A 17,454-nucleotide genomic window follows, 5' to 3' on the forward strand; every position below is an offset into this window, starting at 1 on the left:
AACCCACCTCCCGCATAGACCAAGGCTGCACGAGAGGGGTGACGTGGTGTGTGTCGAACTGCCCGATTTCCCCCCCACCTTCCCCCCTGACCTATTCCCCGTGGGGTGGATAAGAGCAGCAGCAAGTGACCACCACCCCTCCCGCCCCCCCCCCCCCCCCAATATAGCCGGCACTGGTATTTGGTTGCTAATACATTGAACAATTGATTACAATATAGAAATATTTCAATGCCTCGCCTCCCCACCTCCGCTCCACCCTCGCCCCCCCCCACCCCCCACCCTACCCTCCCCCACCCCACCCTCCCCCAAAGTATAGAAATATGTGTACTGGCATTAAGTATGTTACAGCTGTAGGTCGACTCTTGTTTGTTTAAGGCGATTTTGGAAGAGTCACATGCTGAAAGTACCGCAGGTCACTATAAGAAGGGGTTGGTGGACGTATTTCCTGCTGTAAATTGTCCGGGCTGGGCTCCAGTCTACAGAGAGAGAGATAGAGAGAGGAGAAATATATTAGCATGGATAGAGGATTGGCTAACTAACAGAAAACAGAGAGTCGGGATAAATGGTTCATTCTCGGGTTGGAAAACTGCAACCAGTGGGATGCCGCAGGGATCAGTGCTGGGACCCCAACTATTTATAATCTATATTAATGACCTGGAGGAAGGGACCGCGTGTAACGTAGAAAATAGGTGCAGGAGCAGGCCATTCAATAAGATCATGGCTGATCATCACCTCAGTACCCCTTTCCTGCTTTCTCTCCATACCCGTTGATCCCTTTAGCTGTAAAGGCCACATCTAACTCCCTTTTGAATATGTCCATAGTAGCCAAGTTTGCCGACGTTACAAAGGTGGGAGGAAAAGCAATGTGCGAGGAAATCTGCAAAAGGACATAGACAGGCTAAGTGAGTGGGCAAATATTTGGCAGATGGAGTATAATGTTGGAAAGTGTGAGGTCATGCAGTTTGGCAGAAAAAAATCAAAGAGTAAGTTATTATTTAAATGGAGAAAGATTGCAAAGTGCTGCAGTACAGCAGGACCTGGGGGTACTTGTGCATGAGACACAAAAGGATAGTGCGCAGGTACAGCAAGTGACCAGGAAGGCCAATGGTATCTTGGCCTTTATTGCAAAGGGGATGGAGTATAAAAGCAGGGAAGTCTTGCTCCAGTTATACAGGGTATCGGTGAGGCCACACCTGGAGTACTGCGTGCAGTTTTGGTTTCCATATTTAAGAAAGGATATACTTGCTTTGGAGGCAGTTCAGAGAAGGTTCACTCGGTTGATTCCGGAGATGAGGGGGTTGACTTATGAGGAAAGGTTGAGTAGGTTGGGCCTCTACTCATTGGAATCCAGAAGAATGAGAGGTGATCTTATTGAAACGTATAAGATTATGAGGGGGCTCGACAAGGTCGATGCAGAGAGGATGTTTCCACTGATGGGGGAGACTAGAACTAGGGGGCATGATCTTAGAATAAGGGGCCACCCATTTAAAACAGAGATGAGGAGGAATTTCTTCTCTCAGAGGGTTGTAAATCTGTGGAATTCGCTACCTCAGAGAGCTGTGGAAGCTGGGACATTGAATAAATTTAAGACAGAGATAGACAGTTTCTTAACCGATAAGGGAGTCAAGGGTTATGGGGAGCGGGCAGGAAGTGGAGCAGAGTCCATGATCAGATCAGCCATGATCTTATTGAATGGCGGAGCAGGCTCAAGGGGCCGAATTGCTAACTCCTGTTCCTATTTCTTATGTTCTTATGTTAGAGATTACTTGCTAAATATCAGCTAATGTTTCTACCCCCCGCTCCATTCTTGCCGGGTGGCCCAGGTTCCGCCAGCACTTCTCTCCGCTACCTCGCCCTGACCTTCACCGGGCAGGTGCTTGGCGGCCTATTTGACTGTGGGAGGCGTCGCGGCCAAACCCGTCCCGAGCCTCACCCGACGCCGTCACATACACGCCTGTCGACAGGGGGCAGTGGTAAGGAGAGGGAGACGCTGGCTAGTTACCACCCCCTCCTGCCCTCCCCTCCCCCCTGAAGGTGCTGAGGCCAAATGTAGCCCCACCCAGCTCCACAACCGGGGGGAGGGGAACACACACACACACACACACACACACACTCCCTCTGTTCGCCCTGCTCCAGGTCCAGCATTTTATTCCTGATGGTTCCCGCAGTCGAGTAAAGGCACTACATTCCATTCCTTACCGCTGCCGCAGGGTCATTCATTTTAAGTCTCCCAAAGTTTATATTTTTGTGACTCAGGTTATTTCCTACTTGTATCTTCTTCTCCTAGGTTAGTGTCACCCGTGGCTCAGTGGGCAGCACTCCCTCTCGCCTCTGAGTAAGAAGGTTGTGGGTTCAAGGCCCACTCCAGGGACTTGAGCACAAAAAACCAGGCTGGCACTCCCAGTGCAGTGCTGAGGGAGCGCCGCACTGTCGGACGGGCAGTGCTGAGGGAGCGCCGCACTGTCGGAGGGGCAGTGCTGAGGGAGCGCCGCACTGTCGGAGGGGCAGTACTGAGGGAGCGCCGCACTGTCGGAGGTGCCGTCTTTCGGATGAGACGTTAAACCGAGGCCCCGTCTGCTCTCTCAGGTGGATGTAAAAGATCCCATGGTACTATTTCGAAGAAGAGCAGGGGGAGTTCTCCCCGGTGTCCTGGAGCCAATATTTATCCCTCAATCAACATAACAAAAACAGATTATCTGGGTCATTATCACATTGCTGTGCGTGGGAGCTTGCTGTGCGCAAATTGGCTGCCGCATTTCCCATATTGCAACAGTGTCTACACTCCAAAAGTAGGTCATTGGCTGAGAAACGCTTTGAGATGTCCAGTGGTCGTGAAAGGCGCTATATAAATGCAAGTCTTTCTTGTTTTTCTTTTAGTTTAAGGGGAAGCTGGATCAACACATGAGGGAGAAAGGAATAAAAGGATGGGGCGATGGAGAGGGGTGGGAGGGGGCTGGTGTGGAGCATAAACACCGGCACGGAGCGGTGGGGTCGACTGGCCTGTTTGTGTGCTGTACATTCAATGTTTTTAAAAAAAACCCTCAAGGAAGCATTATTGTTAGCTCACCCCCTTGCTCCGAACACATGGAGATACAGCCCCATCAGGTTTACCCCAAAAGCAGTCTCGCTGTCGCATTAACATCTCCCTGCTTTTCGATGTACAGTGCTGTGGGATCTCTTGCGTCGCCTGAGGGGGCAGACGGGGCCTCGGTTTAAGGACGCGCTTCTTTGTACTGCAAAAATGGTCGCCGTGCTCCACCCTTTGTCTATGATTCGTCGCCTTGGAGGGCCACACCTTGAAGTTTCACTGGAATCGCCCACCCCAAGGTCTCACTGAATTTGCAAATTGTAACTCGATCCACTTTGACTTCCTGGAGCGACAGAGGACAGAGCTCCCCAGAAGACAGCAAGGGCCAGCCAAAGTGCCTTACCCCAGTCCACGTCCATCCCTCCCTCCCTCACCCCCCCATAGATGGGCCATTGTGTACGGATTGTTAACAGGTTGATTGGGTATGAAGTGAATAGTGAGTGTCGTGACTTCCACTACAATGATGCCCCTTGTAGGGGGTTAGAAAACGTAATCAGTCTTCCCCGAGTTCCCTCTCTCCCCCCCACCTCCTCTCGCTCACCCCTCGCCCCCCTCCCCAGCCTCTCTCTCTCTCTCCACTCCCCCCCAGCCCCTCCCTCTCTCTCTCCCTCCCCGCCGCCCCCCCACGACCCCCAGTCTCCCTCTCCCTCTCCCTCTCCCTCTCCCCCCACCGAGATCAGGTCGGCAGTCTCGGGCTTTAGGTCCTGTTTCTCGGCACCATGTGAAGTGAACGATTCGAGGGCGGGACTCAACAGACACGTCGGTCAAAAAATGTGCAGTACAAATAGTTACAGCGTCGGTTTAACGTCTCACCTGACAGCGCAGCACTCCCTCAGCACTGGCACAGGGTGTGTCAGCCTGGATTACCGGATTAGTCCAGTGTTGTTACTGCTACACTAACTTACTGGGGCCCCCCCGAGAACATTCACTCTGTCTGCCTGAAGGTGCGCGGTTCACCATTTCCCCTGTGAAGGAAGGTGGTGTGGCACCTACCATGAACGGGTTGCTGGGTGCTCCTCCTCCTTGTATCAATGGTCCCATCAGTCGCGGCATTGCTTTGGGCTGTCCGAAGGCACCAAACCCGGCTCCTACACACACACATAAAAGACACAGGAAGTCAACAAACCTACAAATACAAAGACTTCAAAATTGGGTCTTTTTCCATTCGAAGGGTGTAGATTACGGGGCGATATGATAGACCCGCTTAACCCTGTGTCAGCTGTGGCTCAGTGGGCAGCATTCTCTCTCTCGCCTCTGAGCCAGAAGGTTGTGGGTTCAAGTCCCACTCCAGGGACTCGAGCATAAAATTCTGGGCCGACACTCCCAGAGCAGTACGGAGGGAGCGCCACACTGTCGGAGGGGCGGTACTGAGGGAGGGGCGGTACTGAGAGAGGGGCAGTACCGAGGGAGCGGCGCACTGTTGGAGGGGCAGTACTGAGGAAGCGCCGCACTGTTGGAGGGGCGGTGCTGAGGGAGCGCCGCACTGTCGGAGGGGCCGTCTTTCAGATGAGACATTAAACCGAGGCTTCCGTCTGCTCTCTCAGGTGGATGTAAAAGATCCTGCCGCCACTATTTCGAAGAAGAACAGGGGAGTTATCCCTGGTGTCCTGGGCCCAATATTTATCCCTCAATTAACATAAAAAACAGATTATCTGGGTCATTATCACATTGCTGTGTGTGGGAGCTTGCTGTGCGCAAATTAGCTGCCGCGTTTCCCACATTACAACAGTAACCACACTCCAAAAGTACTTCATTGGCAGTGAAGCATTTGGGATGCCCTGAGGTCATGAAAGGCGCTATATAAATGCAAGTCTTTCTTTTTTTTTAAGTTCTATGGGGATGGGGCAAGGCAGACTATTGCCAGTATTTGAGGAGTTAAGAGCGAGAGGCCATGAATGAAAGATTAAATGCTGGTGATTTAGGACATGAGAAACTTCCTCACAATGAGAGTTGTGAGGCTGTGCGATTCACTCTGAGGATTAGTGGTTGAAGCAGAAACGGGGTCAGATTTCACGATTACATTGGATAGCTGGATGAAGGAAAAGAAAAAGTAGTTGCATTTACATAACACCTTTCACAACCTCAGCGCATCTCCAAGCACTTTACAGCCAATGAAGTACTTTTTGGAGTTGTAGTGTCCTTAGATGCTCTAATAATGACTCCACGAGGCAGTGTGTTGTACTTTAACTGTCGTGACCCGAGTCCTTTATTGTTAACTCCAGAGTGAGGATCACACCTGGTGGCCTGCCTTTTATACTGGGCCAGGCACACCTGTACAGGTAACCCACAAGTCTCCCACTGCAGTGCCCTCTGGTGGCACACCTTGTAATAGTACAAGCAGTAACCATGTAGGATACATGACAGGAGTGTTGGTGTCACTGTTGTAATGTGGGAAACGCGGCAGCCACTTTGCACATAGCAAGCTCCCACAAACAGCAATGTGATAATGGCCCAGATCATCTGTTTTTAGTGCTAATGATTGAGGGATAAATATTGGGCCCAGGACACCGGGGAGAACTCACCTTCTCTTCTTCGAAATGGGATCTTTTACGTCCACCTGAGAGAGCAGACGGGGCCTCGGTTTAATGTCTCATCTGAAAGACAGCACCTCCAACAGTGCGGGGCTCCCTCAGCACTGCCCCTCCGACAGTGCGGTGCTCCCTCAGCACTGCCCCTCCGACAGTGCGGCGCTCCCTCAGCACTGCCCCTCCGACAGTGCGGTGCTCCCTCAGAACTGCCCCTCCGACAGTGCCCGCGCTCCCTCAGCACTGCCCCTCCGACAGTGCGGTGCTCCCTCAGAACTGCCCCTCCGACAGTGCCCGCGCTCCCTCAGCACTGCCCCTCCGACAGTGCCCGCGCTCCCTCACGACGCACGTTACGTTAAATGGTGGGGGCGATTTATATAACGATACACTTTACTTTAAATGGTGGGGGGGTGATTTATATAACATCGCACGTTACGTTAAATGGTGGGGGGGTGATTTATATAACGACGCAAGTTACATTGAATGGTGGGGGGGGGCGATTTATATAACGACGCACTTTATGTTAAATGGTGGGGGGTGGGGGGGATTTATATAACAACGCACGTTACATTAAATGGTGGGGGCGATTTATATAACAACCCACGTTACATTAAATGGTGGGGGCGATTTATATAACGACCCACGTTACATTAAATGGTGGGGGGGATTTATATAACGACGCACGTTACATTAAATGGTGGGGGGGATTTATATAACGACGCACGTTACGTTAAATGGTGGGGGGGATTTATATAACGACCCACGTTACATTAAATGGTGGGGGGGATTTATATAACATCACACGTTACCATTTTGTTGCTGAGCAAAGGCTTGTTGCTGCAGGAACGACTGTTGCTGAGCAAAGGCGTGCTGCTGTTGCTGGGTGTAGCCTTGTTGCCCCGGGTAGGCCTGTTGCTGTGGGTAGGACTGTTGCTGCTGAGGGTAGGACTGTTGCTGAGGGTAGGACTGTTGCTGAGGGTAGGACTGTTGCTGAGCAAAGATGTGTTGTTGCTGCTGTTGTTGTTGCTGCTGCTGCTGCTGGGAGAACGGGTGCTGCGGGAATCCTGCGAAACCCCCGGGGACCGAGGCGGCTGGAACAGGTCCATATCCCGCTGGCACTCCGCCGTACACCGGAGCTGCGCGGAAAGAAAACGGGCGTTAGGGTTAGGGCCACGATCGCGCAGTCCCCGCCGCGCTCTGCAACGCTGAAGATCGGAGAATTTTAATATCATTGGATGCAAACGCTAGTTAGGCCACAGCTAGAGTACTGCGTGCAGTTCTGGTCACCACAATGGAGGAAAGATGTGATCGCACTGGAGTGGGATTGGTGGCAATTATTAGCATGGATAGAGGATTGGTTAACAGACAGAACACAGAGAGCCGGGATAAACGGGCCTTTTTCAGGTCGGCAGGCTGTAACTAGTGAGGTGCCGCAGGGATCAGTGCTGGGGCCTCAGCTGTTTATAATCTATAACAATGACCGACATGAAGGGACCGAGTGTAATGTATCCAAGTTTGCTGACGATACATAGCTAGGTGGGACAGTGAGCTGTGAGGAGAACACAAAGCGTCTGCAAAGGGATAGAGATGGACTGAGTGGCCAGTAAGGTGGCAAATGGAGTATAATGCAGGAAAATATTTTTTAAATGATGAGAAAATTTTAAGTTTTGGCATTGAGAGAGATTTGGGTGTCCCTTGTGCAAGAAATACAGAAAGCAAGCGTGCAGGTACAGCAAGTAATATGGAAGGCAAGTGGTACATTGGCCTTTATTGCAAGAGTGTTGGAGTATAAGAATTGGGAAGTCTTGCTACAATTGTACAGGGCCTTGGTGAGACCACACCTGGAGTACTGCGCACAGTTTTGGTCTCCTTATCTAAGGAAGGATATACCTGCCTTGGAGGCTGTACAACAGAGGTTCAACAGATTGATTTCTGGGATGAGAGGGTTGTCTTATGAGGAGAGACTGTGTAGAATGGGCCTATACTCTCTGGAGTTTAGAAGAATGAGAGGTGATCTCATTGAAACATACAATTCTTACAGGGATTGACAGGGTAGATGCAGGGAGGATGTTTCCCCCGGGCTGGAGAGTCTAGAACCAGGGGTCACAGACTCAGGATAAGGGGTCGGCCATTTAAGACAGTGATGAGGAGGTATTTCTTCACTCAGAGGATGGTGAATCTTTGCTCCAGAGAACTGTGGATGCTGAGTCTCTGAGTATATTCAAGGTTGAGATCGATAGATTTTTGGAGTCTAGGGGGAAATCAAGAGATATGGAGATCTGGCGGGAAAGTGGAGTTGAGGTCGATGATCAGCCATGATCTTATTGAATGGCGGAACAGGCTCGAGGGGCCGAATGGCCAACTCCTGTTCTTAGTTCTCATGTTCTTAGGGTACAGAGATTTAGGAGGATGTTGCCGGGACTGGAGAATTTTAGCGATGAGGAAAGATTGGATAGGCTGGGGTTGTTTTCTTTGGAACAGAGGAGGCTGAGGGGAGACCTGATTGAGGTGTATAAAATGATGAGGGGCCTGGATAGAGTGGATAGCACGGACCTATTTCCCTTAGCAGAGAGATCAACACCAGGAGGCATAGATTTAAAGTAATTGGGGGGAGGTTTGGAGGGGATTCGAGGGGAAATGTCTTCACCCAGAGGGTGGTGGGGGTCTGGAACTCACTGCCTGAAAGGGTGGTAGAGGCAGAAACCCTCACCACATTTGCAAAGTACTTGGATGTGCGCCTGAAGTGCCGTAACCTGCAGGGCTACGGACCCAGAGCGGGAAAGTGGGATTAGGCTGGCACGGACACGATGGGCCGAAATAGCCTCCTCCCGTGCTGTAAATTTCTATCATTCTATAAAATAGCAAGTGTTTAACAAAAAAAAAACATTTTATGCTGGGTTGAACGGTGAGAGAAAGCAGTGAATGATTTAATGTATTCCGATACCCAGCCCAATAAATGAACGTCACGGAGCATGCTGCTTTATCATCGGCTGCACCCCTGCCTGCCCCCCCCCACCGACCCCTCGCACATTCCACGCAAAGCCAATGACTAGTGCCTAGTGCCTTCAGACAGCCCAGCTCCCCTCCGACCCCTGACCCTGGGGAGGGGTGACAAGCCCCCGGTGCACGGGACGCACTCTGACACCCGCTCGGCTGGGCCCTGTAACCTCCTGCGTCCGCCCGAACTGGTGCTCAGTCCCGTGGATTCCTGGGTCACTGCACCAGCACAACGGGGTCCTCGTCCCTGCATAGCCACGGCCCAGACAGCACAAACTCCGCGCGGGGCTCACCGCCCGCCTCAAATATTCGGTCAGGGTTTTCCCGCAACTTTTAACATTGAAACCGCCTCTGTGAACTTTCAGCGCAGAAAAAAAATAATCCCCGTATGTCAACAGCTGCCTGTCACGGTGCAGGTGCAGTCTCTGGCCAGGTGGTGGTGCTGTGGGGCAACTTCCTGAAGTCGCTCTGCCAACTCTGCCCTCCAACCCCCATCTTGTCCATAAAGTCTGTCCAGCAACTGCCTGCAGGTAATACGGATAATTCACTCGAATCATGAAAGGAAGCTGTGACGAAGATATAGAGAGACTGCAAAGGGACATAGACGGGTTAAGTGAGTGGGCAAGAATGTGGCAGACGCCATATAATGTGGAGAAATGTGAAGTTATATAACTTTGCTGAGAGGCTAAAAAAATGTTGACACAGAGAGGGACCTGGGTGTCCTTGTACACCAATCACTGAAAGTTAACATGCAGGTACAGCAAGCAATTAAAGAAAGCAAATGGTATGTTGGCCTTTATTACAAAGTGGTTGGAGTACAAGAGTAAAGGCGTCTTACTGCAATTATACAGGGCCCTAGTGAGACCACACCTGGAGTATTGTGCACAGTTTGGGTCTCCTTACCCGAGGAAGGATATACTTGCCATAGAGGGAGTGCAACGAAGGTTCACCAGACTGATTCCTGGGATGGGGGGATTGTCCTATGAGGAGAGATTGAGCAGACTAGGCCTGTATTCTCTAGAGTTTAGAAGAATGAGAGGTGATCTCATTGAAATACACAAACTTCTCAAGGTGCTTGACAGGGAGGATGTTTCCCCCCGGGCTGGGGAGTCAAGAACCAGGGGTCACAGTCTCAGGATAAGGGGGCGGCCATTTAGGACTGAGATGAGGAGAAATTTCTTCACTCAGAGTGGTGAATCTTTGGAATTAGCTGCCCCAGAGGGCTGTGGAGGCTCAGTCATTGAGTATTTTCAAGGCTGAGATCAATAGATTTTTTGATACTTAGGGAATCGAGGGATATGGGGATCGAGCGGGGAAGTGGAGTTGAGGTCGAAGATCAGCCGTGATCTCATCGAATGGCCTGCTCCTGCTTCTTGTTCTTACATTGCTGATGATACTACCACAGGATATCATTTCTAATTACTCTACCACCATGCAGCGTGGGTAGAGCACTCATTAATACTTCCTAAAGGGGGAGGTTACAGGTGAGTAACCCAAGGTCCTTTGCTCCACCATTGGCGGCCGTGCCTTCAGCCGCCTGGGCCCGAATCAATGGAATTCCCTCCCAATCCTCTCCGCCGCTCTACCTCCTTTAAACGGCTCCTTAAAATATTTCCTTCAACCACTGAGTGTCCCACCTGTGACAGGGACTGTGGCTCTCGTATTGGACTGTTCAGCCACCTGAGAACTCACTTTTAGAGCGGAAGCAAGTCTTCCTCGATTCCGAGGGACTGCCTATGATGATGATATGAAAACCTACCTCTTTGACCAAGCTTTTGGTCACCTGAACCTACTATCTTGTGCGGCTCGGTGTCAAGTTGTGTTTGATAACCGCTCCTGTGAAGCGCCTTGCGAGGGTTTTACTGCGTTATAAAGGCGCTATATAAATGCAATGTTGTTGTTGCAGCACCGCAGTACATGGGAGGAGGAGGTGGTGAACCGTCTTCAGACCAACATCTACAGCTAAGCGGCAAGCGGGGTTCGTGTATCCTGTTCCGCTCACTGCTTGAGGTGTGTGAATGATTGAGACCTGGGGGAGGCTAATGCAAGCCAGCTTGGATAATTTATACCCAGCACAGAATTTCCCAGGATCGCTCACTGTGCATTAAGCGAGGCGATGGTTGCACCATTAATCCTGCAGTGCGGACAAGCTTATATATATATATATATATATTTTTTTTTTAAAGTGACTTTCTCTCGACGACCCCTCCCGTTTTGTCATCTCAGTGAAGTTGGCGGGTCTCCCCGGGCCGGTGGTTTGAGGGGGCGGGCCGCAATTAAGACTCGGTGCGACGCCCGTGGACTTGTGGGGCACCGCTCCCGCTGCCGATTACTGCCCTTTTTGTAGAACCACAGAAATTTACAGCACGGAAGGAGGCCATTCGGCCCATCGTGTCCGCGCCGGCCGACAAAGAGCCACCCAGCCTAATCCCACTTTCCCGCTCTCGGTCCGTAGCCCTGCAGGTTACGACACTTCAGGTGCACATCCAGGTACTTTTTAAATGTGGTGAGGGTTTCTGCCTCTACCACCCTTTCAGGCAGTGAGTTCCAGACCCCCACCACCCTCTGGGTGAAGACATTTCCCCTCAAATCACCTCTAAACCTCTCCCCAATTATTTGAGATCTATGCCCCCTGGTTGTTGGCCCCTCTGCTAAGGGAAATAGATCCGTCCTAGCCACTCTATCCAGGCCCCTCATCATTTTATACACCTCAATCAGGTCGCCCCTCAGCCTCCTCTGTTCCAAAGAAAACAACCCCAGCCTATCCAATCTTTCCTCATCGCTAAAATTGTCCAGTCCCGGCAACATCCTGGTAAATCTCCTCTGCGCCCTCTCCAGTGCAATCACATCCTTCCCGTAATGCGGTGACCAGAACTGCGCGCAGTACTCCAGCTGTGGCCCAACCAGTGTTTTATACAGTTCAAGCATAACCTACCTGCTCTTGTCTTCTCCGCCAAGGCTAACAAAGGCAAGCATCCCGCGTGGCCTCTTCCGGCCGAGCGCATGCGAGGATCGGGCTCGGCCGCGACGGCCCCCGTGGCGGAACAACCCGCCGAGCCGACGTGCGAGAGGACTGAGCGCACATGCGGGTTACAAAAAAAGGAGGGGGGGGGGCGGGGGCCGAGGAAGCCCCAAAGCTGCCGACGGTAAGTGCCCTCGGGAGAGGAGGAGGAGTGTAGAGAGAATGGGAAGAGGCAACGAAGCAAAAAAAAAAAAGGCAGCGTTAATTCCCGCCGACAAGAGAGAGAGAGATTGCGAAGACTCACCCGGTGCCAGTCCGTTGGCCTGGAATGGGTTGGTGGAAGGTGCTTGTGGCGTAGCAGAGGGAGCAGCGAATGGATTACTGAAAGCTGAAAGGCAGGGCAAGAGAAGAGAAAAACAAAAAAAAAAGGGGGAAAAGAAGATTAATCAGGTTCAGTGAAAAAAAAAAACACGGTTCCCCCCCCCCCCCCTCCTCCCCGGAGAGGGAGGGCTCCACGGGCACAGAGCGCCCAGGCTACCCCGCAGGCCGGAAGCAATAATCCTTTTGGAGGGCGGGATCGTTTCTCAGGAGTAACGAACCCTCCCTCTCGGCACGGGAGCAGAGCCGGTCTGCCCTGGGTGGGGGGTGGGGGGGGGGGGGGCGGGTTGGTACGCGTCTGGGAGCAAGGGTTAGGGGGCAAGAACATCAGAATGAGAAGAGAGAACGTAAAGGGGGAATTGTTTGTAAGGAAAGGTACCTCCGAAGCTCTGTGTGTTGGTGCCGGCAGCCTGCTGTATAGGCACTTGGCTTCCGCTCATCGTCCCGGAGATACTGCAACCAAAATAACAACAGGCGAGACTTCAGCAACTGGGCATTTCATCCAACAATATACAGAGAGCTTTACTCTGTATCTAACCCCGTGCTGTACCTGCCCTGGGAGTGTTAGATGGGACAGTGTAGAGGGAGCTTTACTCTGTATCTAACCCCGTGCTGTACTTGAATTGAGTGTGTTTGACGGGACACTGTATTACACAGGATATGCAGAAACAGGCTATTCTAATTAGGAGTGCATGCAATAAAGGTGCAGCAGTTATAATGGGTGACTTTAATATGCACATAGATTGGGCTAGCCAAACTGGAAGCAATACGGTGGAGGAGGATTTCCTGGAGTGCATAAGGGATGGTTTTCTAGACCAATATGTCAAGGAACCAACTAGGGGGGAGGCCATCCTAGACTGGGTGTTGTGTAATGAGAGAGGATTAATTAGCAATCTCGTTGTGCGAGGCCCCTTGGGGAAGAGTGACCATAATATGGTGGAATTCTGCATTAGGATAGAGAATGAAACAGTTAATTCAGAGACCATGGTCCAGAACTTAAAGAAGGGTAACTTTGAAGGTATGAGGCGTGAATTGGCTAAGATAGATTGGCTAATGATACTTAAGGGGTTGACTGTGGATGGGCAATGGCAGACATTTAGAGACCGCATGGATGAATTACAACAATTGTACATTCCTGTCTGGCGTAAAAATAAAAAAGGGAAGGTGGCTCAACCGTGGCTATCTAGGGAAATCAGGGATAGTATTAAAGCCAAGGAAGTGGCATACAAATTGGCCAGAAATAGCAGCGAACCTGGGGACTGGGAGAAATTTAGAACTCAGCAGAGGAGGACAAAGGGTTTGATTAGGGCAGGGAAAATGGAGTACGAGAAGAAGCTTGCAGGGAACATTAAGGCGGATTGCAAAAGTTTCTATAGGTATGTAAAGAGAAAAAGGTTAGTAAAGACAAACGTAGGTCCCCTGCAGTCAGAATCAGGGGAAGTCATAACGGGGAACAAAGAAATGGCAGACCAATTAAACAAGTACTTTGGTTCAGTATTCACTAAGGAGGACACAAACAATCTTCCGGATATAAAAGGGGTCAGAGGGTCTAGTAAGGAGGAGGAACTGAGGGAAATCTTTATTAGTCGGGAAATTGTGTTGGGGAAATTGATGGGATTGAAGGCCGATAAATCCCCAGGGCCTGATGGACTGCATCCCAGAGTACTTTAGGACTCTGGATCAGTTCCTATCGAGTGGAGGGTAGCCAATGTAACCCCACTTTTTAAAAAAGGAGGGAGAGAGAAAGCAGGGAATTATAGACCGGTCAGCCTGACCTCAGTAGTGGGTAAAATGATGGAATCAATTATTAAGGATGTCATAGCAGCGCATTTGGAAAATGGTGACATGATAGGTCCAAGTCAGCATGGATTTGTGAAAGGGAGATCATGCTTGACAAATCTTCTGGAATTTTTTGAGGATGTTTCCAGTAAAGTGGACAAAGGAGAACCAGTTGATGTGGTATATTTGGACTTTCAGAAGGCTTTCGACAAGGTCCCACACAAGAGATTAATGTGCAAAGTTAAAGCACATGGGATTGGGGGTAGTATGCTGACGTGGATTGAGAACTGGTTGTCAGACAGGAAGCCAAGAGTAGGAGTAAATGGGTACTTTTCAGAATGGCAGGCAGTGACTATTGGGGTACCGCAAGGTTCTGTGCTGGGGCCCCAGCTGTTTACATTGTACATTAATGATTTAGACGAGTGGATTAAATGTAGTATCTCCAAATTTGCGGATGACACTAAGTTGGGTGGCAGTGTGAGCTGCGAGGAGGATGCTATGAGGCTGCAGAGTGACTTGGATAGGTTAGGTGAGTGGGCAAATGCGTGACAGATGAAGTATAATGTGGATAAATGTGAGGTTATCCACTTTGGTGGTAAAAACAGAGAGACAGACTATTATCTGAATGGTGACAGATTAGGAAGGGGGAAGGTTCAGCGAGACCTGGGTGTCATGGTACATCAGTCATTGAAGGTTGGCATGCAGGTACAGCAGGCGGTTAAGAAAGCAAATGGCATGTTGGCCTTCATAGCGAGGGGATTTGAGTACAGGGGCAGGGAGGTGTTGCTACAGTTGTATAGGGCCTTGGTGAGGCCACACCTGGGGTATTGTGTACAGTTTTGGTCTCCTAACTTGAGGAAGGACGTTCTTACTATTGAGGGAGTGCAGCGAAGATTCACCAGATTGATTCCCGGGATGGTGGGACTGACCTATCAAGAAAGACTGGATCAACTGGGCTTGTATTCACTGGAGTTCAGAAGAGTGAGAGGGGACCTCATAGAAACGTTTAAAATTCTGACGGTTTGGACAGGTTGGATGCAGGAAGAATGTTCCCAATGTTAGAGAAGTCCAGAACCAGGGGTCACAGTCTAAGGATAAGGGGTAAGCCATTTAGGACCGAGATGAGGAGAAACTTCTTCACCCAGAGAGTGGTGAACCTGTGGAATTATCTACCACAGAAAGTAGTTGAGGCCAATTCACTAAATATATTCAAAAGGGAGTTAGATGAAGTCCTTGCTACTCGGGGGATCAAGGGGTATGGTGAGAAAGCAGGAAGGGGGTACTGAAGTTTCATGTTCAGCCATGAACTCATTGAATGGCGGTGCAGGCTAGAAGGGCTGAATGGCCTACTCCTGCACCTATTTTCTATGTTTCTATTCGTCCCAACCTGTCCAAGCCTCCTACAATCCTTCCTCATCAAATTCTATCACCATATTCCTTCTACTCTTTTCTCCCTCATGTGTTTATTCAGCCTCCCCTTAAATGCATCGATACTATTCGCCTCAACCCCTCCCTGTGGCAGCGAGTTCCACATTCTCACCACTCTCTGGGCAAAGAAGTTTCTCCTGAATTCCCCACTGGGTTTATTAGTGTCTTATAGTGATGGCCCCTTGGTTCTGGTCTCCCAGCCCCCACCCCACAAGTGCTTGATGCTGACAACCCAACGGGGTAGCTTGTGACATTGTGTGATCGGGTAGACGAGGTGCTAGCCGCGACTGGCACCGACGTCAACAGGAATAAAAATGGTGGAGGGACGCAGGACCGCACAGCTGTGCCAGTCCCACGATCTACCCCCAAAGCGGTCACTTCCTCAGCACCGACATCGCTCGCCTGGTGCAAACAGACGAGCAGGAAAATAAAATAAGTCGAGAGAGAAACGGAGAGGGAAGAAGGGGAGGTCTGCACAATACCTGCTAGTGCCAGCACTTGCATTACTTGAAGGCACTCCGATACTGAAGACGCTGCTGTATTCAGCTGCTGTATACTGGCTCGACGGGACTGTGGGTTGACTGCTGGACGCCGAAGAGGTGAAACTAAAGCCGGACATCTGGCCACCTGCTGCTCGGAAACACCAGGGAACAAGGAAAGAAAGTGAATGCACTGCCCTGTTGTCGCCCACGGGTGCTTTACCACAGGCACCGTCGCCCCATCGCCCCCCCCTCCCACTTCAGCCAAGTCATCATTTCCCGCCCCCCTGGACAGCAACAGTCACTCAACCGTCGGAGAATGTCACAGCCCAAAGGTTGGGCCGAAGCCTCATTCGGCTGGGCTCGGGTGGCGACGGATCAGGAGCAGGCCAATGCCTCACCCCCACCCCGCGGTGCCGAGGCCAATCGTCGAGGGACAAGCCGCCGCTCCTGCTACGATCAGCAGGCTCCACGACAAACCTGGCACCTTCCTACTTCAACGGCAACTTGCGCGAGCTCAGCGTCTTTAGCGCAGTGAAATGTCCCAAGGGGCGAGTATCAGACAGAACGTGACACTGGGCCACACGAGGAGGTATGAGGACAGGTGGCCGAAAGCTTGGTCAGGGAGGTCGGTTTTTTTAATGGAGAGTCGTTAATGGAGGAGAGAGAGGCGGAGAGGTTCAGGGAGGGAGTTCCAGAGCTTTGGGGCCCAGGCAGCTGAAGTCACGGCCACCGATGGTGGAGCGATTATAATCAGGGATGCTCAGGAGGGCAGAATTAGAGGAGCGCAGAGATCTCTGGGTGGGGGGGGGGGGGGGGGGTTGTGGGGTTGGAGGTGATTTCAGAGATAGGGAGAGGGGTGTAGCCACAGGAGGGATTTGAAAACATGGATGAGAATTTTTTTTTTTAAATATAAATCGAGACGTTCACAGACTGAGAGCCAATGCAGGTCAGTGAACTCAGTGAGGCGATGGGTGAACTGAATTTGGTGCGAGTTAAGATCCAGGAAGCAGAGTTTTGGATGAGTTCGAGTTTATGGAGGGTGGAAGGAGAGGGGCCGGTGAGGAGTGAGTTGGAATAGTCGAGTCTGGGGGTAATAAGGGCAGAGTTGAGGGCTTCAGCAGCAGATGAGCTGAGGCAAGGGGGCGGAGTCGGGTATGGCGTACCTCCACATTTTACTAACTAAACCACAGGGAGGGGCACAGAAAAGTTGAAATGACCCAATGATAAGCAAGGCTGATAAACCAATCCTGTATTAGCAGGAATGCAAGGAGTGGGTCAGAGTTTCTACAAGTTCAAATTGACAGTCGGTGAAGCTTATCCCCAACAACACAGTCAGCCACTTATTGAACCCAGAATAGGAACTGAGCAAAACGCAGACTTTGCACAGTTACGGTTCAACTTCGGAAATGTGGGGCTGTCCCTTGGGAAAGGGGGTAGGGGGAGGAGGATAGAGATTTCGGCTGTGGGTGCATTGCGTTTAGTGCCCAAGTTTAAAATCAGAGAGCGAGAAATGTTAAGCTTCCATCAGGATTTTGTATATTAACACTCTGAACTTAAATGCTGTTTGATTTTTAATTACCGTGGTTAGTTCCAGGATTCATAACAGTGGGAGTGAATGGGAAGGGGTTTGGGTCCATTGTGATGGTGTACAGTGGGAGTGAATGGGAATGGGTTTGGGTCCATTGTGATGGTGTACAGTGGGAGTGAATGGGAAGGGGTTTCGGTCCATTGTGATGGTGTACAGTGGGAGTGAATGGGAATGGGTTTGGGTCCATTGTGATGGTGTACAGTGGGAGTGAATGAGAAGGGGTTTCG

General features: G+C 50.8%; 1 protein-coding gene and 1 long non-coding RNA gene across 5 annotated transcripts in view; both read right to left on the reverse strand.

The window, feature by feature from the left end:
* LOC139232640 (uncharacterized) overlaps nt 1-264 on the reverse strand; it is a 1,023-nt gene extending 759 nt beyond the window's left edge. The window contains exon 1 of the long non-coding RNA XR_011588063.1: nt 8-264. This is a non-coding gene — a long non-coding RNA (uncharacterized lncRNA). The remainder of the gene's footprint in view (nt 1-7) is intronic.
* Nucleotides 265-299: 35 nt separating this feature from the next.
* Nucleotides 300-17,454, reverse strand: part of LOC139232639 (arf-GAP domain and FG repeat-containing protein 1-like) — a 134,269-nt gene continuing 117,114 nt past the window's right edge. For 3 of the 4 annotated variants that reach the window (XM_070863086.1, XM_070863084.1, XM_070863087.1), the window contains 6 exons: nt 15,640-15,787; nt 12,330-12,403; nt 11,877-11,960; nt 6,423-6,749; nt 4,082-4,176; nt 300-476 (listed from right to left, as the gene is read on the reverse strand). In XM_070863086.1, the coding sequence (XP_070719187.1) occupies nt 417-476; nt 4,082-4,176; nt 6,423-6,749; nt 11,877-11,960; nt 12,330-12,403; nt 15,640-15,787 (788 nt within the window). In that variant the 3' untranslated portion in view covers nt 300-416. The remainder of the gene's footprint in view (nt 477-4,081; nt 4,177-6,422; nt 6,750-11,876; nt 11,961-12,329; nt 12,404-15,639; nt 15,788-17,454) is intronic. The other variant, XM_070863085.1, reaches the window with a different exon arrangement.

This window comes from Pristiophorus japonicus, chromosome 20, assembly GCF_044704955.1.
Source record: "Pristiophorus japonicus isolate sPriJap1 chromosome 20, sPriJap1.hap1, whole genome shotgun sequence".
Taxonomy (NCBI): Eukaryota; Metazoa; Chordata; class Chondrichthyes; family Pristiophoridae; genus Pristiophorus; species Pristiophorus japonicus.